This window comes from Alosa sapidissima, chromosome 9, assembly GCF_018492685.1.
Source record: "Alosa sapidissima isolate fAloSap1 chromosome 9, fAloSap1.pri, whole genome shotgun sequence".
Taxonomy (NCBI): Eukaryota; Metazoa; Chordata; class Actinopteri; order Clupeiformes; family Clupeidae; genus Alosa; species Alosa sapidissima.
In genome coordinates, this window is record NC_055965.1 from 32,689,764 (window position 1) to 32,707,899 (window position 18,136).

At 42.0% G+C, this 18,136-nt stretch overlaps 2 protein-coding genes across 5 annotated transcripts in view; both read left to right on the forward strand.

Annotated features, from left to right (window-relative positions):
• LOC121718874 (gastrula zinc finger protein XlCGF57.1-like) overlaps positions 1 to 13,231 on the forward strand; it is a 404,172-nt gene extending 390,941 nt beyond the window's left edge. Inside the window, exons 1-5 of one of the 3 annotated variants that reach the window (XM_042104249.1) lie at positions 972 to 1,162; positions 6,306 to 6,626; positions 9,062 to 9,193; positions 9,747 to 9,875; positions 11,448 to 13,231. In XM_042104249.1, the coding sequence (XP_041960183.1) occupies positions 6,350 to 6,626; positions 9,062 to 9,193; positions 9,747 to 9,875; positions 11,448 to 12,721 (1,812 nt within the window). In that variant the 5' untranslated portion in view covers positions 972 to 1,162; positions 6,306 to 6,349 and the 3' untranslated portion in view covers positions 12,722 to 13,231. Of the gene's footprint in view, positions 1 to 968; positions 1,163 to 6,305; positions 6,627 to 9,061; positions 9,194 to 9,746; positions 9,876 to 11,447 lie in introns of those variants that run through there. The other 2 variants (XM_042104251.1, XM_042104248.1) reach the window with 2 other exon arrangements.
• Positions 1 to 18,136, forward strand: part of LOC121718943 (zinc finger protein 239-like) — a 627,858-nt gene that overhangs the window by 265,626 nt on the left and 344,096 nt on the right. The gene's annotated exons all lie outside the window — the stretch shown is intronic.

Sequence of the window (18,136 nt, forward strand, 5' to 3'; positions counted from 1 at the left end):
TGGGGAGGAGGGTTTGGAGATCATGATACCGTGTCCGAAATGGGCATCCATTGCTCAGAAAAATAAGGCTTTGACAAATTCTGGGAAATTCTTGGATTCTGCCATAGACCTCAATGTTAAAAAGGGAGCCTGATCACTGCATACATGTGGGATAGTGCCCCCCCCCTCGTGCGGGGCGTGTACTACTATTTGCATAGCCTAGCCTACATTTCGGCCTCTCGGGAAGCATCTTCGTAGTCAACCATCTTTGACTGAAGTGGTCAAAGATGGTTCACCTGAGTGGTTCGCAGCGCCACCGCCTTGTGAACCGATCGTGCTGCCACTGCAACTGGCACGGCCTCGTTTCTAGTCTGAATGGTAGCGCGCTCAAAGTTTACACACTTTAGGCTAATGCAAAACATTGCGTTTGGTTCATAGCCTCTACTGTGACGAGCATAGTTTGTTCATATCGATTTATTTTTACTACAATGTAAGAGATACGTGGGAAAAATTCATGTGCACTACGTATGTGTGTGTGTGTGTGTGTGTGTGTGTGTGTGGGGGGGGGGGGGGGTGGTTAGTTGCATGCACTAGATTTATTTCGCTAGTGAAGCTTCCTGTCCACTATCTAGCCGGGATAATTTAGATGCAGTCTTGGCTTTTCACCAGGAGAGGTCGCTGTTACTGAAGCTTCGAGTAATGAGCCCATTTTTGAATCAGTTGTTCAAAGTGGTTCAGTGCTTCACCAAAGCTTCATTTGCCCATCACTACCTTGAGGCACCTAACCCACTGCTCCCTGAGCGCCGCTGTTGTTGGGATTAGTGGGATTAGTGTGTGCTTCACCTCACTGTGTGCTGAGTGTATTTCACTAATTCACGGATTGGGATAAAATTTCCCTCATGGGATCAAAGGAGTATATATACTTCGAGGGGGCACGTGTCCCCTTAATTTCAATGGACATGACGCCACTGCAGATGGGGGCGGCAACGCATCAAAAAGCTGGTTGTCAACCGCCAAGAAGAAGAAGAAAGTTTTCTGAGGAAGTTTAGCAACGTTGGTTCAAGGAGGAACCAGAGAATGTCTAATAAGGGGAGGAACACACCTTTTTTCACGTTTTGTGCGACCTACACAACAGTTTGACTGATCTCCGTGTGCAGAACTCAATTGAGTTACTTATTTTGAGGTAAGTTACGTGCTTAGGCACAATTACAGGGGCTTATTTCTTGATCATATAAGTTTATGTATAGGCTATCGTAGGCTTCAAGAATCTTTGATCGGACGATACGTTTCTCAAAACTATGGACGCGGAGACTGCTGGTGAAATGGTGCCCGGTGCTTCTGTCACTAGTCTGCTAATTTGCTGCGCAATTTATGAAGGAACCACTGACCGACATAAAAAGAAAACAAACGTTTTCGCAAGAAATACATGTTTGATCTGTTTGCATTTCTTAAGCGTGTGTTGCTGACCTAGCATACCCAAAAGGGAAGTGAATACCCTGATCTGTCTGCGGCTTGCTTGCCAGGGTTTTCCAGTAGGCTACTAAGTTGTGAAATATAAAACCGCTTCCGTTTTTTTGAATGTCGATGGCTACATGAGAACGCATCTGTATGCGTTCATAATACAGTTAAGAACATAATTATTCATACCCCTGGCAAATATTGATGTAATGTTGATTTTCCCTTCACCAACATGTTTGTTCTGACTGAAAATGACACTGCCACATGCCAAAAGGTTGCAAGGCAATGTGGTAGAAACATGGAATCAAAAAAATAATCGTTTTTAGCATTTTTTTTTAAAATGAAAAATGGGGTGTCCAAAATTATTCATGCCCTTTTTAAATAATCAATGGAAACATCTTTATTTACATTTACAGCTCTCAAAATGGTTCTTGTAATCTGCCAAGCCTCTCCATGTCTCCACAAATATTGTAGACCGCACCTTTTTAACAGCAATCTGGGTTTTGAGTCAAGAACGATTATTTGTTATCCCTCTGGCCTTGTACTCACTTTTTTGACGGATTAAGGTCTGGACTATGGCTGGGCCACTCTAAAATGTTGGTATTGTTCTCGGATAACCATTTATTGCCTTATTTTTAGCTGTATGTTTTGGATCATTGTGTGGTTTAAAGGTCCAATGCCGCCTATTGCGGCAGGTCTCTTGGCAGACAGCCTGATCTTTTCCTCCACAATTCTCAATTTGCCCCTTGTTTTAGTGTTACCGTTTACTTTGAGAAGTTCACCAGGTCCCGTTGTCTGAAAAACACCCAAAACTAATACATTTCTATCTCCACATTGTGGATGATGTTTTGGTGGTTGAACTCCATCTCAAAATGGATCACTTGGTCATCTTGGATGCTGATCATGGATCACTCTTCTCCAAACATGCACAACTCAGCTAAACCTTTATAAGGGCACACCTGGAAAAATAATTTAGCTTTCGCTGTTTTTTTTTTACCCAGGGACATGGCCTGAGATTGGTATAAAAAAAGAAGCATTAAGTTCCAATGACACCATGTCTATTTCAATTGTGGGGGTTAGAAAAGGAATATTTGCGTCCAAACGGATCCATCTCAACACGACTCAACACGTTACTTCATACCCCGGGCCTATAGGTGGCACTGTGTCTTTACAGAAATTCACCAAAACTGCAAAACTTTCGATTTAAAAACAGACAGAATAGGCTACGGCAAAATGGCTAGGAAACCAGAATTGTTTGTGTGGACTGATGGTGAACTGTCAACTGTAAAACTAATAAACTTTATTTTACGGTTTGTGAAGGGTGCAGTCCCGTCCTTTATTTGGCTAACGCAGGTAGGCCTACTAATCACCTTTTACTTTCTTTGGTTGTAGGATAGTCCGTGATTCACATTAGTTTTGGTTATCACCGCAATTAGGCTACTAAACGCAAGGCTTACCCAAGTTCTAGGCTATTCCGTCGCCACATTTATAATATTGCTATAAAACCTTCGTTAGTAACAGTCAATACTTTTGCTTGCATCAAATCGTGCATTCGCATTCAGTGGGCTACCATCGGCTTAACGTGAGTTCTAAGCGTCTTTGTATGCTTATATCTGATTTCACTCGACTGTGAATGCATGTGTTGTAAGACATGTAAAATAAAAATAAAAATAAATAAATTAAAAAAATACGCACAAATTAATGTAGCCTAAACTTACACTCGCGTCACTGACAGTAGCTAGAATACATAAAAAAACACTGGGAAAAACAGTGTTCAGTCCACCAAGTCATAAGCTATCGGCGCTGCGCAGTATCAGTTGTGATATTTATCTTAACGGAGTGTAATCGTAGGTAATGTCATGTATGAACTAGTATTGTTAGGCAATACTATAAGTGCAAGTCCAGGGCAGCTGAGGTGTGGCGATGACATCATCGATAGGCAAGCAGGATGTTTCGCTGTCTAAACGAACTCAAACGGGCTACGGTTTCAGATTTCTCCACTCTGGGACCAGGTTTCAGAAAAGTGCGGTTTCGTGCAGTGCGTTTACAGGATTCGTTTGGACGCTCGGCCAAGACGAAGCAAAACCTCTGCGTTTAACCTAAAAAGCGTATCCGTGTGGACAGGCCCTAAAGCAAGAGGCTACACTGAGAATCTGGAGGAATCAAGATCAGGCAGTGTGCCGAGAGACCTGCCCCAATAGGCATCATTGGACCATTAAACCAGACAATGATCCAAAACATACAGCCAAACAAGTCAAGAAATGATTAACAGAGAACAATGTCATATTTTAGAGTGGCCCAGCCAGAGTCCAGACCTCAATCAGTCAAGAAGTGAGCACAAGGCTTAGTTATGCTAAGTTAAGTTATGCTATCAAGCCATATATATGAATTGCATCCACACACAGTGGGGCAGCCGTGGCCTACTGGTTAGCGCTTTGGACTTGTAACCGGAGGGTTGCTGGTTTGAACCCCGACCAGTAGGCACAGCTGAAGTGCTCTTGAGCAAGGCACTTAACCCCTCACTGCTCCCCGAGCGCCGCTGTTGTTGCAGGCAGCGCACTGCGCTGGGATTAGTGTGTGCTTCACTTCACTGTGTGCTGAGTGTGTTTCTCTAATTCACGGATTGGGATAAATGCAGAGACCAAATTTTCCCTCATGGGATCAAAAGAGTGTGTGTGTGTGTGTGTGTGTGTATATGTATGTGTATATATATATATATATATATATATATATACACATACACACACTTATAATCCGTCAAAAAAGTGAGTACAAGGCCAGAGTGATGGCAAATAATCGTTCCTGCCTCAAATCCCGGATTGCAGCTAAAAAAGTGCGGTCTACAAACATTGTGGAGACATGGAGCGGCTTGGTACGTATAATAAGAACCATTTTTAGAGCTTTGATTGCTAATAAAGATGTTTCCAGTGATTTTATTTTAAAAGGGTATGAATAATTGTGGACACACCATTTTTCATAAAAAATTTAAAAAAATATATAAAAAGGCTTATTTTTTGATTCCTTGTTTCTACCACATTGTCTTAGAACCTATTGGCAAGCGGCAGTGTCATTTTTAGTCAGAACATATTGGTCAAGAGAAAATCAACATTAAATCAATATTTGTCAGCGGTATGAATAATTTTGTTCTTAACTGTACCTGTGTGATTGAGATGAAAACAGCAGTTTTTCAGCAGAAACATGCGAGGACCTGTCTCTTAATTAATGGGGGATTTCAGTCAAGCTTTGATTGGTTTAGATACAACTGAAAGTATGCAAAATGTAAAGTAACTGGTTAGCGCTTCGGACTTGTAACCGGAGGGTTGCCGGTTCGAACCCCAGACCAGTAGGCACGGCTGAAGTGCCCTTGAGCAAGGCTCCTAACCCCTCACTGCTCCCCGAGCGCCGCTGTAGCAGGCAGCTCACTGCGTCAGGATTAAACGTTCCACATACTCGACGCACCGGACCGGTAGCGCGACAATGTGACGTCACAGAAGCGCCGTAACCATTTATACTCGCGCGTCGTGGTCACGACATTGGTTGCAATATTCTCCTGAACAGAGGTGTCGCTGTTGTGAAAAGATTAAAGCTAACTACGTTACACAGCAGAAGAAGCTGCATTAAGAAACACTAGTAGCAGAGAATGTAAACGGGCTCTGCTATTAGCTAGCCTCTGTGATGGTACTTCAGACTTTGGTTGCTACTATTCACAACTACCACCATCATTATCATCTAGTTTCCAAGGTGTGCGCACAGGTAGATAGATAGATGGATATATAGATAGATACTTTAGTCATCCCGAGGGAAATTTTAATAATTTAAACAGTTTAGTTAGCTGGCTAGCTAGCTAGCAGCTGGCTGAGTTTGTGTAATTTCCTGAAGTGGAAAGAGATTTTGTTCAGGCCTTAATAGATATCCTTTGTTTGAAAATAATTTGTTTCTATTCTTTCCTCTTCATTTCATGTGTTGCAACTCTCGCTGGTAACTTTATTAACTTATCCAGCAAACTATTAAAAATTCACGACTGTATCAAAACACTGCAACTCTCGCTTGCCCTCGAACTAGTCCATCTTCCTGTTTCCGCTTTGTCACAGTCGTCTGAAAAAAAATGAGTGGTGCGCTACCTCGCGCTACCTGGCTAAAATCCTGGCGCGCCAGCAAGATCTACGTCATTTTGACGTCACGGTGTCGCGCTACCGGTCGGGTGCGTCGAGTATGTAGAAGCCCTTAGTGTGTGCTTCACCTCACTGTGTGTTCACTGTGTGCTGAGTGTGTTTCACTAATTCACAGATTGGGATAAATGCAGAGACCAAAATTCCCTGGTCTCTGCATTTATTCCAGTTCCCTCAAGGCCACAGCTGCCACCCCATCATGGACAAAATTGTATTGTAGTTTAGAGTAGGCCTACACCAGAGTCCTATGTAATTTTTCTTGCCGCAAAGTATCCTCCTTTTTGTTGTTATGGAAATGGCCACCCTAGCCAGGTGCCCAGTAGTCATGGTTACAGTTAATGTTGTTTTGTTGTATTCTCTTCAACTGATTTCTTGATCATAGTTAGAAGTGGAAGGCTACACACGCGATCATAGCGTTTGTGAAGTGACGGACATAAGCCAGGTGCCCAGTAGTCATGGTTACAGTTAATGTTGTTTTGTTGTATTCTCTTCAACTGATTTCTTGATCATAGTTAGAAGTGGAAGGCTACACACGCGACCGTAACGTTTGTGAAGTGACGGACATAAGCCAGGCGCCTAGTAGTCATGGTTACAGTTAATGTTGTTTTGTTACATTCTCTTCGAAATGCAGAAAATATCTTGAAATGCAGAAAATATCTTGAAATGCATTCTATTGTTTTTGTGTTGCTCTGACTATAGGCTACAGAAAATCTGCATGGAATCATCTATGGTTCATTGTGAACATGGATCTCGGACTTCCGTTTAGTTCTGGCTTTAATGTTACTGAAATGTACCAGGTTGACCAGCTGAGGATGATGGTAAAGCAAGAAGATATAAAAGAGGAATATTGTCATATTGCTGCATTTCAACATGATGAAGAAAAGCCATTTGCAGAGCTACACTGTAGAACTGACATTAAGACAGACGTCGCAGAGTCCAGCGGTACTGAAACACAACAGACAACGGCGGTTACGCTGAAGAAAGAAGAGGACGAAAAGGAGTTCAATTATCTTCTGAGAAGTAAGTCCTTTCAGAGACGCCTAGACAACTCAACAATAGCTTCTACGCTATTAATTGTAATAGACAAACAATCCTACAATTTTCATGTCTACCTTAAATAACCTAGGCCAGGGGCAAACTGCTTTTCACTCTCCTTAGAGAACATTTACAATGTCAATGTGAAAACATTGTGTGCAGTGTTTCCCCTAGAATTTTTTTCCAGCAGCGGTGCTGTTGATCATAGGAAGCCCCCCCTCAAAAAAATGACTCCTTAAATGGTGACTTCTGGTGGATTTTGTGAAAGAAATGGACAAATTGAGTTACAAATTATGACATAACCATCAACACAAGCATGATTATTGCAGTACTTGAACAGGATTATTCATGTTTTTCTTTCACCTTTTTCATTTACATTATTAGTATTAGCCACTGTACAACTGTACACTGTAGGCCACTGTACAAACTATTACTATTTAGAATATACCGTGCTGTGCATAAGTTAAGACATTTATATATAATGTATTTATTTACGATACATGATGCATCTCCGACCACCAAGCCATCCTGTTCTCTGTCCCAGTGTCCCTCCCTAAGCAGCCTACAAAAAGCCATCCTGTTCTCTGTCCCAGTGTCCCTCCCTAAGCAGCCTACAAAAAGCCATCCTGTTCTCTGTCCCAGTGTCCCTCCCTAAGCAGCCTACAAAAAGCCATCCTGTTCTCTGTCCCAGTGTCCCTCCCTAAGCAGCCTACAAAAAGCCATCCTGTTCTCTGTCCCAGTGTCCCTCCCTAGGCAGCCTACAAAAAGCCATCCTGTTCTCTGTCCCAGTGTCCCTCCCTAGGCAGCCTACAAAAAGCCATCCTGTTCTCTGTCCCAGTGTCCCTCCCTAAGCAGCCTACAAAAAGCCATCCTGTTCTCTGTCCCAGTGTCCCTCCCTAAGCAGCCTACAAAAAGGTCTGTCACATACAGGACCACAAAGCGTGTGTGTACCTACGCTGGCTAACACGCTAGCTGCCAACCTCGCTATCCACCCCTCTAACCGCACTGCCGACTCCGGCCGTCACTCACCGACTCAGTCACCGAAACTCTCATTCATGCATTTGTCACCTCCCGTCTGGACTACTGCAATGGTGTCCTGTCTGGGCTGCCCAACAAAGCACTAGACAGATTGCAGTATGTCCAGAACTCAGCTGCCGGGGTGTTAACCCACACCAAGCCCTGGCAGCACATCACCCCCATCCTCAAGAAACTCCACTGGCTGCCAATCAAACAACGCATCAGCTACAAAATCCTCCTCCTCACCTACAAATCACTTCACTCACTGGCACCCAAGTACATCACTGACCTCCTCCACCCGTACACCCAGTCACGGTCCCTGCGCTCCAGCAAGGACTTACACTCCACTCCCCGCACCAGACTCAAGACCTTTGGTGGCAGGGCTTTCTGTGCAATTGCCCCTACCCTTTGGAACACCCTGCCCCCTCCTATCCGTTCCGCCACTTCTCTGACACAGTTCCAAAAGCACCTCAAAACACACCTCTTCTCTCTTGCCTACCCTCCCTAAACCCCTACCCTGCCCCTGCCCCCCTACTCCCACTCTTGTAAAGCGACCTTGGGTATCTTGAAAGGCGCTATATAAATTGAAGTTATTATTATTATTATTATTATTATTATTATTATTATTAAAAAATAATTGATGTCCTATTTTTTTTAATTAAGACAAAAGGCAAAATATGTTTTTTATTCCTCCCTTTAGTCAATTTCAGCATGGGTGTCTTAACTTTTGCACAGCACTGTATAAACTATATAGACTTCTCTTTCACAGCACTGTATAAACTATATAGACTTCTCTTTCATGCCATTACACTGTATTGGTGCTGTGCAAGTTGAATTGAGTGCCTGTCACTTTAATGCCGTGACAGCCCGTGACGCTGGCTTGATTCTCACGGTTTTAAGCTAACTTAGTAGCGTTGTTGTGCATGGTGCATAAGAATATGTGGATGAAATGAATTATGTTTCCCATGTCATTTGGTAAAATAAATGGTCAAAAATTTGAAGAAAATCTATCTTGGATTATAGCAGATAAGTGTCTTGTATCATATCTATAATTTTGGTGAGCTCGAACCCCTCCCCCCCCACCCAACCCCCCCACCGGTCCGTGAAAAAAAAAAAAAGGGAATCAAACCGGTCTATGGTACATAAAAGGTTGGGGACCCCTGCTTTAGGCTATAGTTTTTCTACATGGGTTTAGTTAATGATCGGGCCATATAACAAGACCACACTTTAATAGTGGTTGGTGTAAACTGGGACATTTTAGTGTCCTGACAGGCTTTACTCAAACTCGGGACTGTCCCGGTCTGGTCATCCTAATATAGATGCCAAAGCATTTGCCATACACTGCCTGTGCTCCAACATCTGCACTGGAGTCCTCAGCTCCTAACCCGACCTGTCCCCTACAGACCCCGTGTCTCTGGCCCAGATGAAGAGGGTATCAGTGGTGCTGGTGGACTGCTGCAGACCACAAGGACGACGAGGGAAGGAGGAGGAGATGCAGATGCTGACCAACAGAGATGCACATCAGATCGAGACCAGTAAGATACAGACACACACACACGCACACACACACACACACACACACACACACCAGTCCCTGACTGTTAATTGGGCGGAACTTAAATGAATCTAGGAACTGTACCAGAGACTTTCTAATGAGGAGACACAGCACTCACAAAATCCTCCATAGAAATGCATGGGGTTAGTTTGTAACGCCAATATGGCCGTTGTCTACATATATCCCACCCCTTTCTCGGCAAAACGTCGACATGTAAATACATTGAGCCAATCATGTGGTGTGTTGTGCAGACATCTTGCCAATCATGTGTTGTGAACTCGCCGCTGGAACAAGATTGGTGTTGTGAAGCCTTGCGCACGCGCATTACTGCTGAATAGGATGCCCGATGAGTGCCCAAAAAGCGTTGCAATATGGCCGCCGAGTGGAGGGACTTGCCTAAAAGGACTTTGACTGTACTGACTTACTCATGTTGCTTCTGCCACACCAGCATTCCAAACAAAACAGAACACTTCAATAAACAGTTGCATATTAACTTGGAACTATGTTCTTATAAGCCGACCTGTTCCCTACAGACCCCGTGTCTCTGGCCCAGATGAAGAGGGTATCAGTGGTGCTGGTGGACTGCTGTAGACCACAAGGACAACGAAGGAAGGAGGAAATTCAGATGGAGACCAAAAGAGATGTGCATCAAATCGAGACCAGTGAGAGAGAGAGACACACACACACACACACACACACACACACACACACACACACACACACACACACCCATCCCTGACTGTGTTAATAGCCTATGAACTGTAGTAACTTGCTAATAGGCCCGTTTCCATCAGAGGAACTGGAACTCAGTATTACGGGGTAGGTACTTCAGTGCAGGAAGTTCAATATGTGTCAGCTTAATAATAGTAAACAGGTTGCACCACGCAAATAGTTTAGATAGATAGATAGATAGATAGATAGATAGATGCTTCATTGATCCCCAGGAGAAATTCAAGACCCACACAGTTTCACAGTTTCAACATAACAATAAGTTATTACTTACATTTTACATCCCTCTCCTGGTTGAAAAAAACATTGTAAGTAGGTAATGTTAATTTGTAAACAAGGCCATCTAATTTAAAGGGGAACTATGAAGGTTTTTTAGCTTAATTTACCTTAACAGCTTCAGAGTCATTGGGATGGTTATATGACTTTTTTCACGTTGAATGGTGGCCGTCTCGCTTCCCCCTAGCGCCTGTGAGCGGAAAAAAACACCCTTGCAACTTTGTCAGGAAGTAAGCGCCTAGGAGTGGCCTCAGTGTCAGGAAGTAACAAGTATAACGAATTGCTTTACTGCACTTACACACATACACGCCAGGCACCGGCTAGAGCAATGTAGCGATGGAGTTTCTCCATCATCCGTCCTGACAGAGACAGCGAAAAGAAGCAGAAAGCGAGTAAATAATTGTCGGAGGAACAGGGGAGAGGAAACGAGGCTTGCTGTTGATCTGTTATCACAAATTAGCCGTTTTAACAATAGAGTGTTAGTGTCACCTTCACAACTACTAACCAGTAACCAGTAACCACTGCAGTAGCCTGGGCCTGTGGCTGAAATACTCCCAAAACACAACTACAACAAAATAACCAGCTAATGATGTAATGAATGTACATTTACAAAATACAACATGAACTCCTTTATTGCTGTTGTTATGCTTCATTAAATCTACAGCTGTTAATTAATGTGATTACCATATTACCATAAGTTTGCTCTGCGACTTAGTCAAAAAGGTGTGACTTGTATATCTGTTCTCCACAAACCTATATTATTTACCGTATTTTCTCATCCACTATTTTCCACAGTTGCTGTCCTTCTACAATGAATTACATTATTCACCCAGCCACTCTAATGGAATGCAGTACAACCATTGACGACAGTGTTCAGATTCCTTGAACATTCGTGGCAAACTCGTTTCCTTTGCACTGTTAAATTTGAACAAATCTTATGTTAACATTCCATCTCAATGGTAACCGCTGTCTAGCCCCTGCATGTTCCTATGTAACATTTGTTGAGAACTACGTTCGAAGACATTTCGTGGAAAACTGATGGCAAATTAAAACCATGTTTCAAAGCGATCGCGAACGTTCGCCTATGTTTGCGACTTCGAACGCACCCACTTGTCATCTTTAAGCCTCGGTTGATGAGAGAGAGAGAGAGAGAGATTAGAGATAACACCAAAAAGGGGGTCACTTTTGCACTGTTCTTAAGCATTTGTTTAAATCTGTTTTCAATCCAGATACAACAGAACAGAAGATCCTCGGACAGCATGATGAACTCGACCTGCAACTCAAAGGAAGGCTGCACCACTGCACCGTCTGCAGGAGGAGTTTCACGACCCTCAGAGAACTTGAGAAACACCAGCAAACACACTCTGTTAGTGCGAATGAAAAGCCAAAGACTCATCAGTGTTCTCAGTGTAAAAAAATGTTTGTGTCATCTTCATCTCTTCGACGGCACATGCGTACACACACTGGAGTGAAGCCTCATAAATGTGACCAGTGTGGAAAATGTTTTTATAAATCTTCAAATCTTAAACATCATATGTTTGCACACACTACAGAGAAGCCTCATAAATGTATCCAGTGTGGAAAAGCATTTAAAGAAACTCAAACTCTTAAATACCATATGCTAACACACACTGGAGAGAAGCCTCATAAATGTGACCAGTGTGGAAAAGGTTTTATTAAAACTTCAAATCTTAAAACCCATATGGTCGTACACACTGGAGAGAGGCCTCATAAATGTGACCTGTGTGGGAAAGGTTTTCCTGTAACTTCACAACTTAAATCCCATATGATCACACACACTGGTCAGAAGCCTCATCATAAATGTGTCGAGTGTGGAAAAGCATTTACAGATATTCGAACTCTTAGATCCCATATGCTAGTACACACTGAAGAGAGGCCTCATAAATGTGACCAGTGTGGAACATTTTTTAAACGAATTCGAACTCTTAAATCCCATATGTTAATAATACACACTAGAGAGAAGCCTCATAAATGTGACCAGTGTGGAAGAGGTTTTAATCAAATTCGAAAACTTAAAGCGCACATGCTTACACATTTAGGGGAGAAGCCTCATAAATGTGTCCAGTGTGGAAAATCTTTTCGGGCAACCGATCTTAAACACCATATGCTTATCCACACTGGAGAGAAGCCTCATAAATGTGTCCAGTGCGGAAAAGGCTTCGCACTATTTTCAAATCTTAATAAGCATCTAGTAGTACACACTGGAAAGAAGGATTATACGTGTTCCCAGTGCGGAAAGTCATTCGCCCGCCATCCAACTCTGAAAGCGCATATGCTACTGCATACGGGAGAGAGCCCTCATGTGTGTGCCCAATGTGGAAGAGCTTTTGTTTTACCTTCACGTCTGAAACGCCACATGTATATACATACCGGAGAGAAGCCTCATATATGCGTTCATTGTGGAAAAGGTTTTGCACTAACATCAAAACTTAAATCCCATATGCTAATACATACTAGAAAGAAGCTTGATAAATGTGTTTAGTGTGGAAAACATTTTCCACTGGAATCCAACAAGCAAATTGTGTGTATTTTACTCCCACTAACATTAACACTTAACTTCACTTGGGTCATGAAGATCAATTCCTACTGCTTCTTAGCTTGGTGTACTTTCGCAGCTAGCTAGCTAGCGGGGAAATGTTTGAGTCAATCCAGGTCTATTCTGGCCACAACTTCAGAGAATGCAAATGTCATGCTTAATTGTTACATGTACGAAGGGGTCCCTCAAATTGTATGGCTCTGAACATTGTGCTTTCCATTTGTTTACAGTACTGACTGCGCAATAGATTTTGACTGGTTGCAAGTTGGTTACAAGAATCAAAGGACAAGTTTGTGAGATGCAGGGTACTGTAAAAATTGGGGTACAAGGAGGAGGAGGAACAAAAAAATGCAAAGAGCAAAGCAAAGTACTTGATGTTTTCGTTCATCGAAAGACAATGATGGAAAAATATGAAATTAGCTTTGAGATTAAAAATGTACTTCTCCCTAAGAACTATATGTTTTGAACAATGTGTTTTCTATTTTCTGGTGTATTGTTTACTGACTGCTTGATAGTGTATATCATTTTGATCACTTTGTTTATGATTTGAGAGCACTGTTTTGAGCACAAATAAAACTGTTCTGAAGCTAAAGTTTAATTTTGAGCACAGGTAAAACTGTTTTGAGGCGAAAGTTTGATTTTGCAAGAGGAGTCAAAGGTTTTGTTTAATGTTTTAAGAAAACGGAGCAAGGTTTCAGAAATTGTGTTTTAGCAATTGAGAAAAACTGTAAGACAAAATGAAAATGTTCTCTGAGTCTGGCGATACCACTTTTAGCTCCAGCCTATCATAGATCATTGAATTGGATTAGACCATTAGCATCATTCTCACCCCTTAGCATCACGCTTAAAGGACAATTCCGGCACAAAATGAACCTAGGGGTTAATAACACATGTGTACCGAGTTTGACCGATCGCTGGGATTTGTTTTCATGCTAGTCGATTGTGACCAGTTTTATTGCAAACCGCTTATTACCGTTTACGCTAGCCTTTGGGGCACACACATGTAAAAAGAAATCGCTACTTCTATACCACTAAAAAGGCTCAAAATAGCACCACACTTACACAGTTGCATGAGGGTCTCTACATCTAAACCGAAGCATTAAGAACTTTGTAACTGTACGGGCAGTTTATTAAAAACTGCCTGTATGTCCTTATCTTTTCAAGCCATGTCATGCTCCATGTCAAATCAGCCTAGAAAATCGCCACGTTTCATTTGTGACCTTAGCCGTCCACTCCATCTACGGCCTCTACACACAGTTGCGTTCCGTCAACGCATGCCAGTGGGCGTTCCCGACGGTAGCTATGCAAATGACTTCAAGTATAACCATAATTTGATTGGTTGGTGCCATCCGTTGATTGGTCGGTGCCGTCTGTCGGTGCAGCAACAGATGAACACAACGCAACGGACCCACAATTCAGTTCGCCAACGGATGACGTGAGCCCATGTAAAGTGAATGGATGCGGGATGCGTCTCCAGCACTGCAATGCACGCAGCTGTGTGTAGGAGCCATTAGTGCAGCCCGTACCACTGATAAGGACACACCAATTTTCAACATTTTATTTCGTAGAACTTTTTAAATACAGTGAATGTTTTTCTTTTAATTTAATTTGTAATGCGTACGCAGTAATGTGCAATTGTTTTTTTTGGTTTGCCAAGCACGTGGAATTAAATATGTGTATAAATAAAAATGTGCTATAAATAATGCTACCTTATGCTATAGCTATCCATCCACATTCCTGCAATAAAACTCCATTCCAAGAGGTGGCAGTAATGCGTAATTGCCTGTTTGCCAATTCTATTCACCAAGAAAGTTATCCACAGAGTTCTTCAGGGGAGATGAGCAGCGTTGATTCAAGAGTACAAGGTTGCAGCACCTTGGCCACTGTTCTCCTCATCCTTTCCACCTGTTTTCAGAAGTGCATGCAATACACACATACACAAATGAAAATATATTAAATATTACATATATATATAACCTGATGTATTAAATATTATATAAACTATATGATGATGAAATAAAAATATATTAAATATGATATAGGCTATATATGCCTGATGAAAGTACCACCAGCAGTCCGCTATCTGCCAATCTGATTTTGCTATCTTTGCTGAACGTCAAAGGAAAAGTTGGCTACCCTACACATCTGTATAGCATTAAATGAAAAAGTTGGCTGCCCCACATATCTGTAGCATTAAAGGAAAAAATAAGAATAGAAGTAAGCATACAGTGTACATTTACACAAGATAGATAGATATATAGATAGATTTATACTTTATTGATCCCCAAGGGGAAATTCAAGGTCTCAGTAGCATACAGACATCACACACAACATACTTTTTATGCTGTAAGTGTATATAATAAAAATATATGTATATATATATATATATATATATATATATATAAAAAACACTGAACAATAAAGACAAATAGATAAAAATACTATACTAAATCAAATATCAAAGTGTGCGTAAGGATGAATGAATAAGTATGAGGCGCTTGCAGTGATGGGGCAGGGACTGAGCCTGTGATTCTGTGGTGCTCTATGAGAGTGTGTGTCACAGTGACGGTGTAAATAAGTAAGTCCAACAGTGCAACAGACCAGCACCAAGTGCAAGAGACCAGCATTAAATAAATATGGACATATAAGAGAGAATAATGTAGACATAGTACTATATATATAAAAACTATAGCAGTGCCAGAATAAGTTGGAAGTAATAGGGTTACAGCCATTGGTCCAAGTATTAAGTATTAAGTATTAAGTACTAAGTATTAAGTATTAAGTATTAAGTATTAAGTACGGCCACAATCCAGGCTGTGGGAGGGAGGGAGGGGTTATGCATATGTGCTAATATAGCCAGTACATGTAGGAGGTGGAGAGGCAGACAGACTGCACAGAGGTCTCTCCTCTTCCCTTTAGTGAATTATTGAAAAGTTGCATGGCCCTGGGGACAAATGACTTCCTCAGCCTTTCAGTTGTGGATGGCAGTGAGTGAGTCTCCAGCTGATCAGGCTCTTTTGCTTTATAGTGCTGTGGAGTGGATGACAGTCATTGTCCAAGATGTTGATCAGTTTGCTCAGGGTCCTTTTATCTGATATTGAACTGATGCACCCCAGTTCAGCTCCCACGATTGGTTAAGAAACATTGACCGAGACTCCCACTTAAGACTCACCTCCTTCTTAAGATAGCGTTCCCTTGCCCAAATATGGTCTCTGGTACTTGACTTCCTGCCAACTAATTGGCAGGGCCATCTTGCCAATTAGCCCTTTTGTCTCAGTGGAATTCTCTTTAACAATAAATGTGAGAACACCTTTTGTCTATATTTGCATGGCAATCCTTCCTAACAATGGTTGAGTTCATGAGATTCTGATGGCTCATCTAAATTCGTCTGGACCTCCACCTGACCCATTCTTATAATGGATAGCCGTCGTTTACCTTCTTTTGTCGAGGAGACGACCCTGGCAGCAGAGAACAAAAGGAACTACAGGCAATAGATAGATAGATACTTTATTGATTCGACAAGGGGAACATTTAGGCTACGACTCTACATGAAACCGCCGGGTGAATAGATAGATTTCTCTTACCGCTTTCACACCTTTAAAGACACCGGTAAAGAAAAAAACTCGCGTGCACACACAGGTGTAACCGGCTAAATGTGCTGGAGTGCATATGCCAGACCAGTCGATGGCGCCGGTCGTGCAGAAGCTCACGTTTAATTCGCGTGAATCGCGTAGAAGAAAACATTGTTGACACAGTTTGTTAAGCAGTCGCCTGAAATAAGTAGACACCAGACAATTCGGTTTTCAATTCAACTGTTTAACTAATAAAGTTCATTTTCAAGGTATGTAACTGCTATGTGAATTTCAAATACCTAGCCTACGCATTGCATTAGGTCTGAGACCACTGGAGAAAACACTACATGCAGTAGCCTAGACTAAGCTAAATGTTTAACTAAGTTAAGCTAACGTGTGCTTCTAATTTAGCCACAAAAGGCTGATAGGCTACACGTGCACATAAATCATGACAGGGGAAAGAAAAAACATTTTAATGTGATAAATGGTTTGGTGAGGTGGGGCTATGTCGTCATAAAATTGCCGGCTTCGCACCTACAGGTGTCTACACGGCGAAAGTTGGCCAGCGATTTCAAATATTCCCACTTTGGAAGCCGGTTTCAAAAACTATTGGTTTCAGTCTCCTAAACTGCCGGCGTCGTGTACACGCAAGGCGTAACCGTTAACAAAACCTCACCGGTTTCACAAAAACCTGCGCCGTGTAAACGGCCCCTTAAAAGCGAGAACCATTTTGGAATAACATATTATTTGGCAGAATAGTAATTCTTATAGGTAGCGGTCTAGCGGATAACATTATTTTGCATCACCTGCAGTCGGTTTTTAAGTTTAACTGATAACCCACAGTACCAGGCAGAACATGCATAATTGAAATGACATTGAATCAGTGACACAACCAGTATTTTTTGATCGAAACATCCAGATGTCTTGTCCTGTGATGCAGGACTTTCAATTTACTGGCACACTTTGATAATATGTTGTCAGCAATAGGTTGCAGTAATATGTTGTACAGGTTAAAGGGGTGTACCTGTGTACTTTGGAGTGGGTAAGACTGTCTTTAGTGGCAGGCTAGCACATACCGTTGACTTGCGCTAGCCCAGCACCTGCGAACTCTGCAATTAGAAGGACTGGATGAAACGTGCTGAAAACGGTCTCCACTGATAAATATCACACTTGCTTACTTGGAAATAAGGTCTTATGTCCAAAATCCTGAACCACCCCTTTAACGACTGCTCTAATGTTAACCCCATATGTGCCACTTTTCTGAGACACTATTTCAGTGCCATTACAAGTGACCAGGGGGGTATTCCAAGTACATGGTTTAGTGAAAAACCTGGGTAAGTTAACTCCGAGTAAGTGGAAACCTCCTACAACAAGAGCCCTGCATTGTTTAGTCAGGAGAAAGAAGCCATACAGCTCTTCTATTAGGTTTACCACTTAGGCCTACTCTGAGTTAACGTACTCAGGTTTGTCACTAAACCATGTACTTGTAATACCCCCCTGGTCACTTGTAATGGCACTGAAATAGTTTCTCAGAAAAGTGGCACATATTGCATTTGTTTTAGACAACTTCCTTTTTGTTCCAAATAAATTGGACCTTGTTTTACCCAGATGTAAAGAAAGCCTGTTGTTTATGAGCCACTTGCTAAAACTATCTAATTCATTACGTTGTCTTCAGTGTCTTCTCAATCTCACTGATATCACTCCCAGAAACCAGTAATGCAGAGTCGTCAGTATATAAAAGCAGCTTATGGCCACCTTACACCAAACGATTTTGACAAGATTTGGGAAA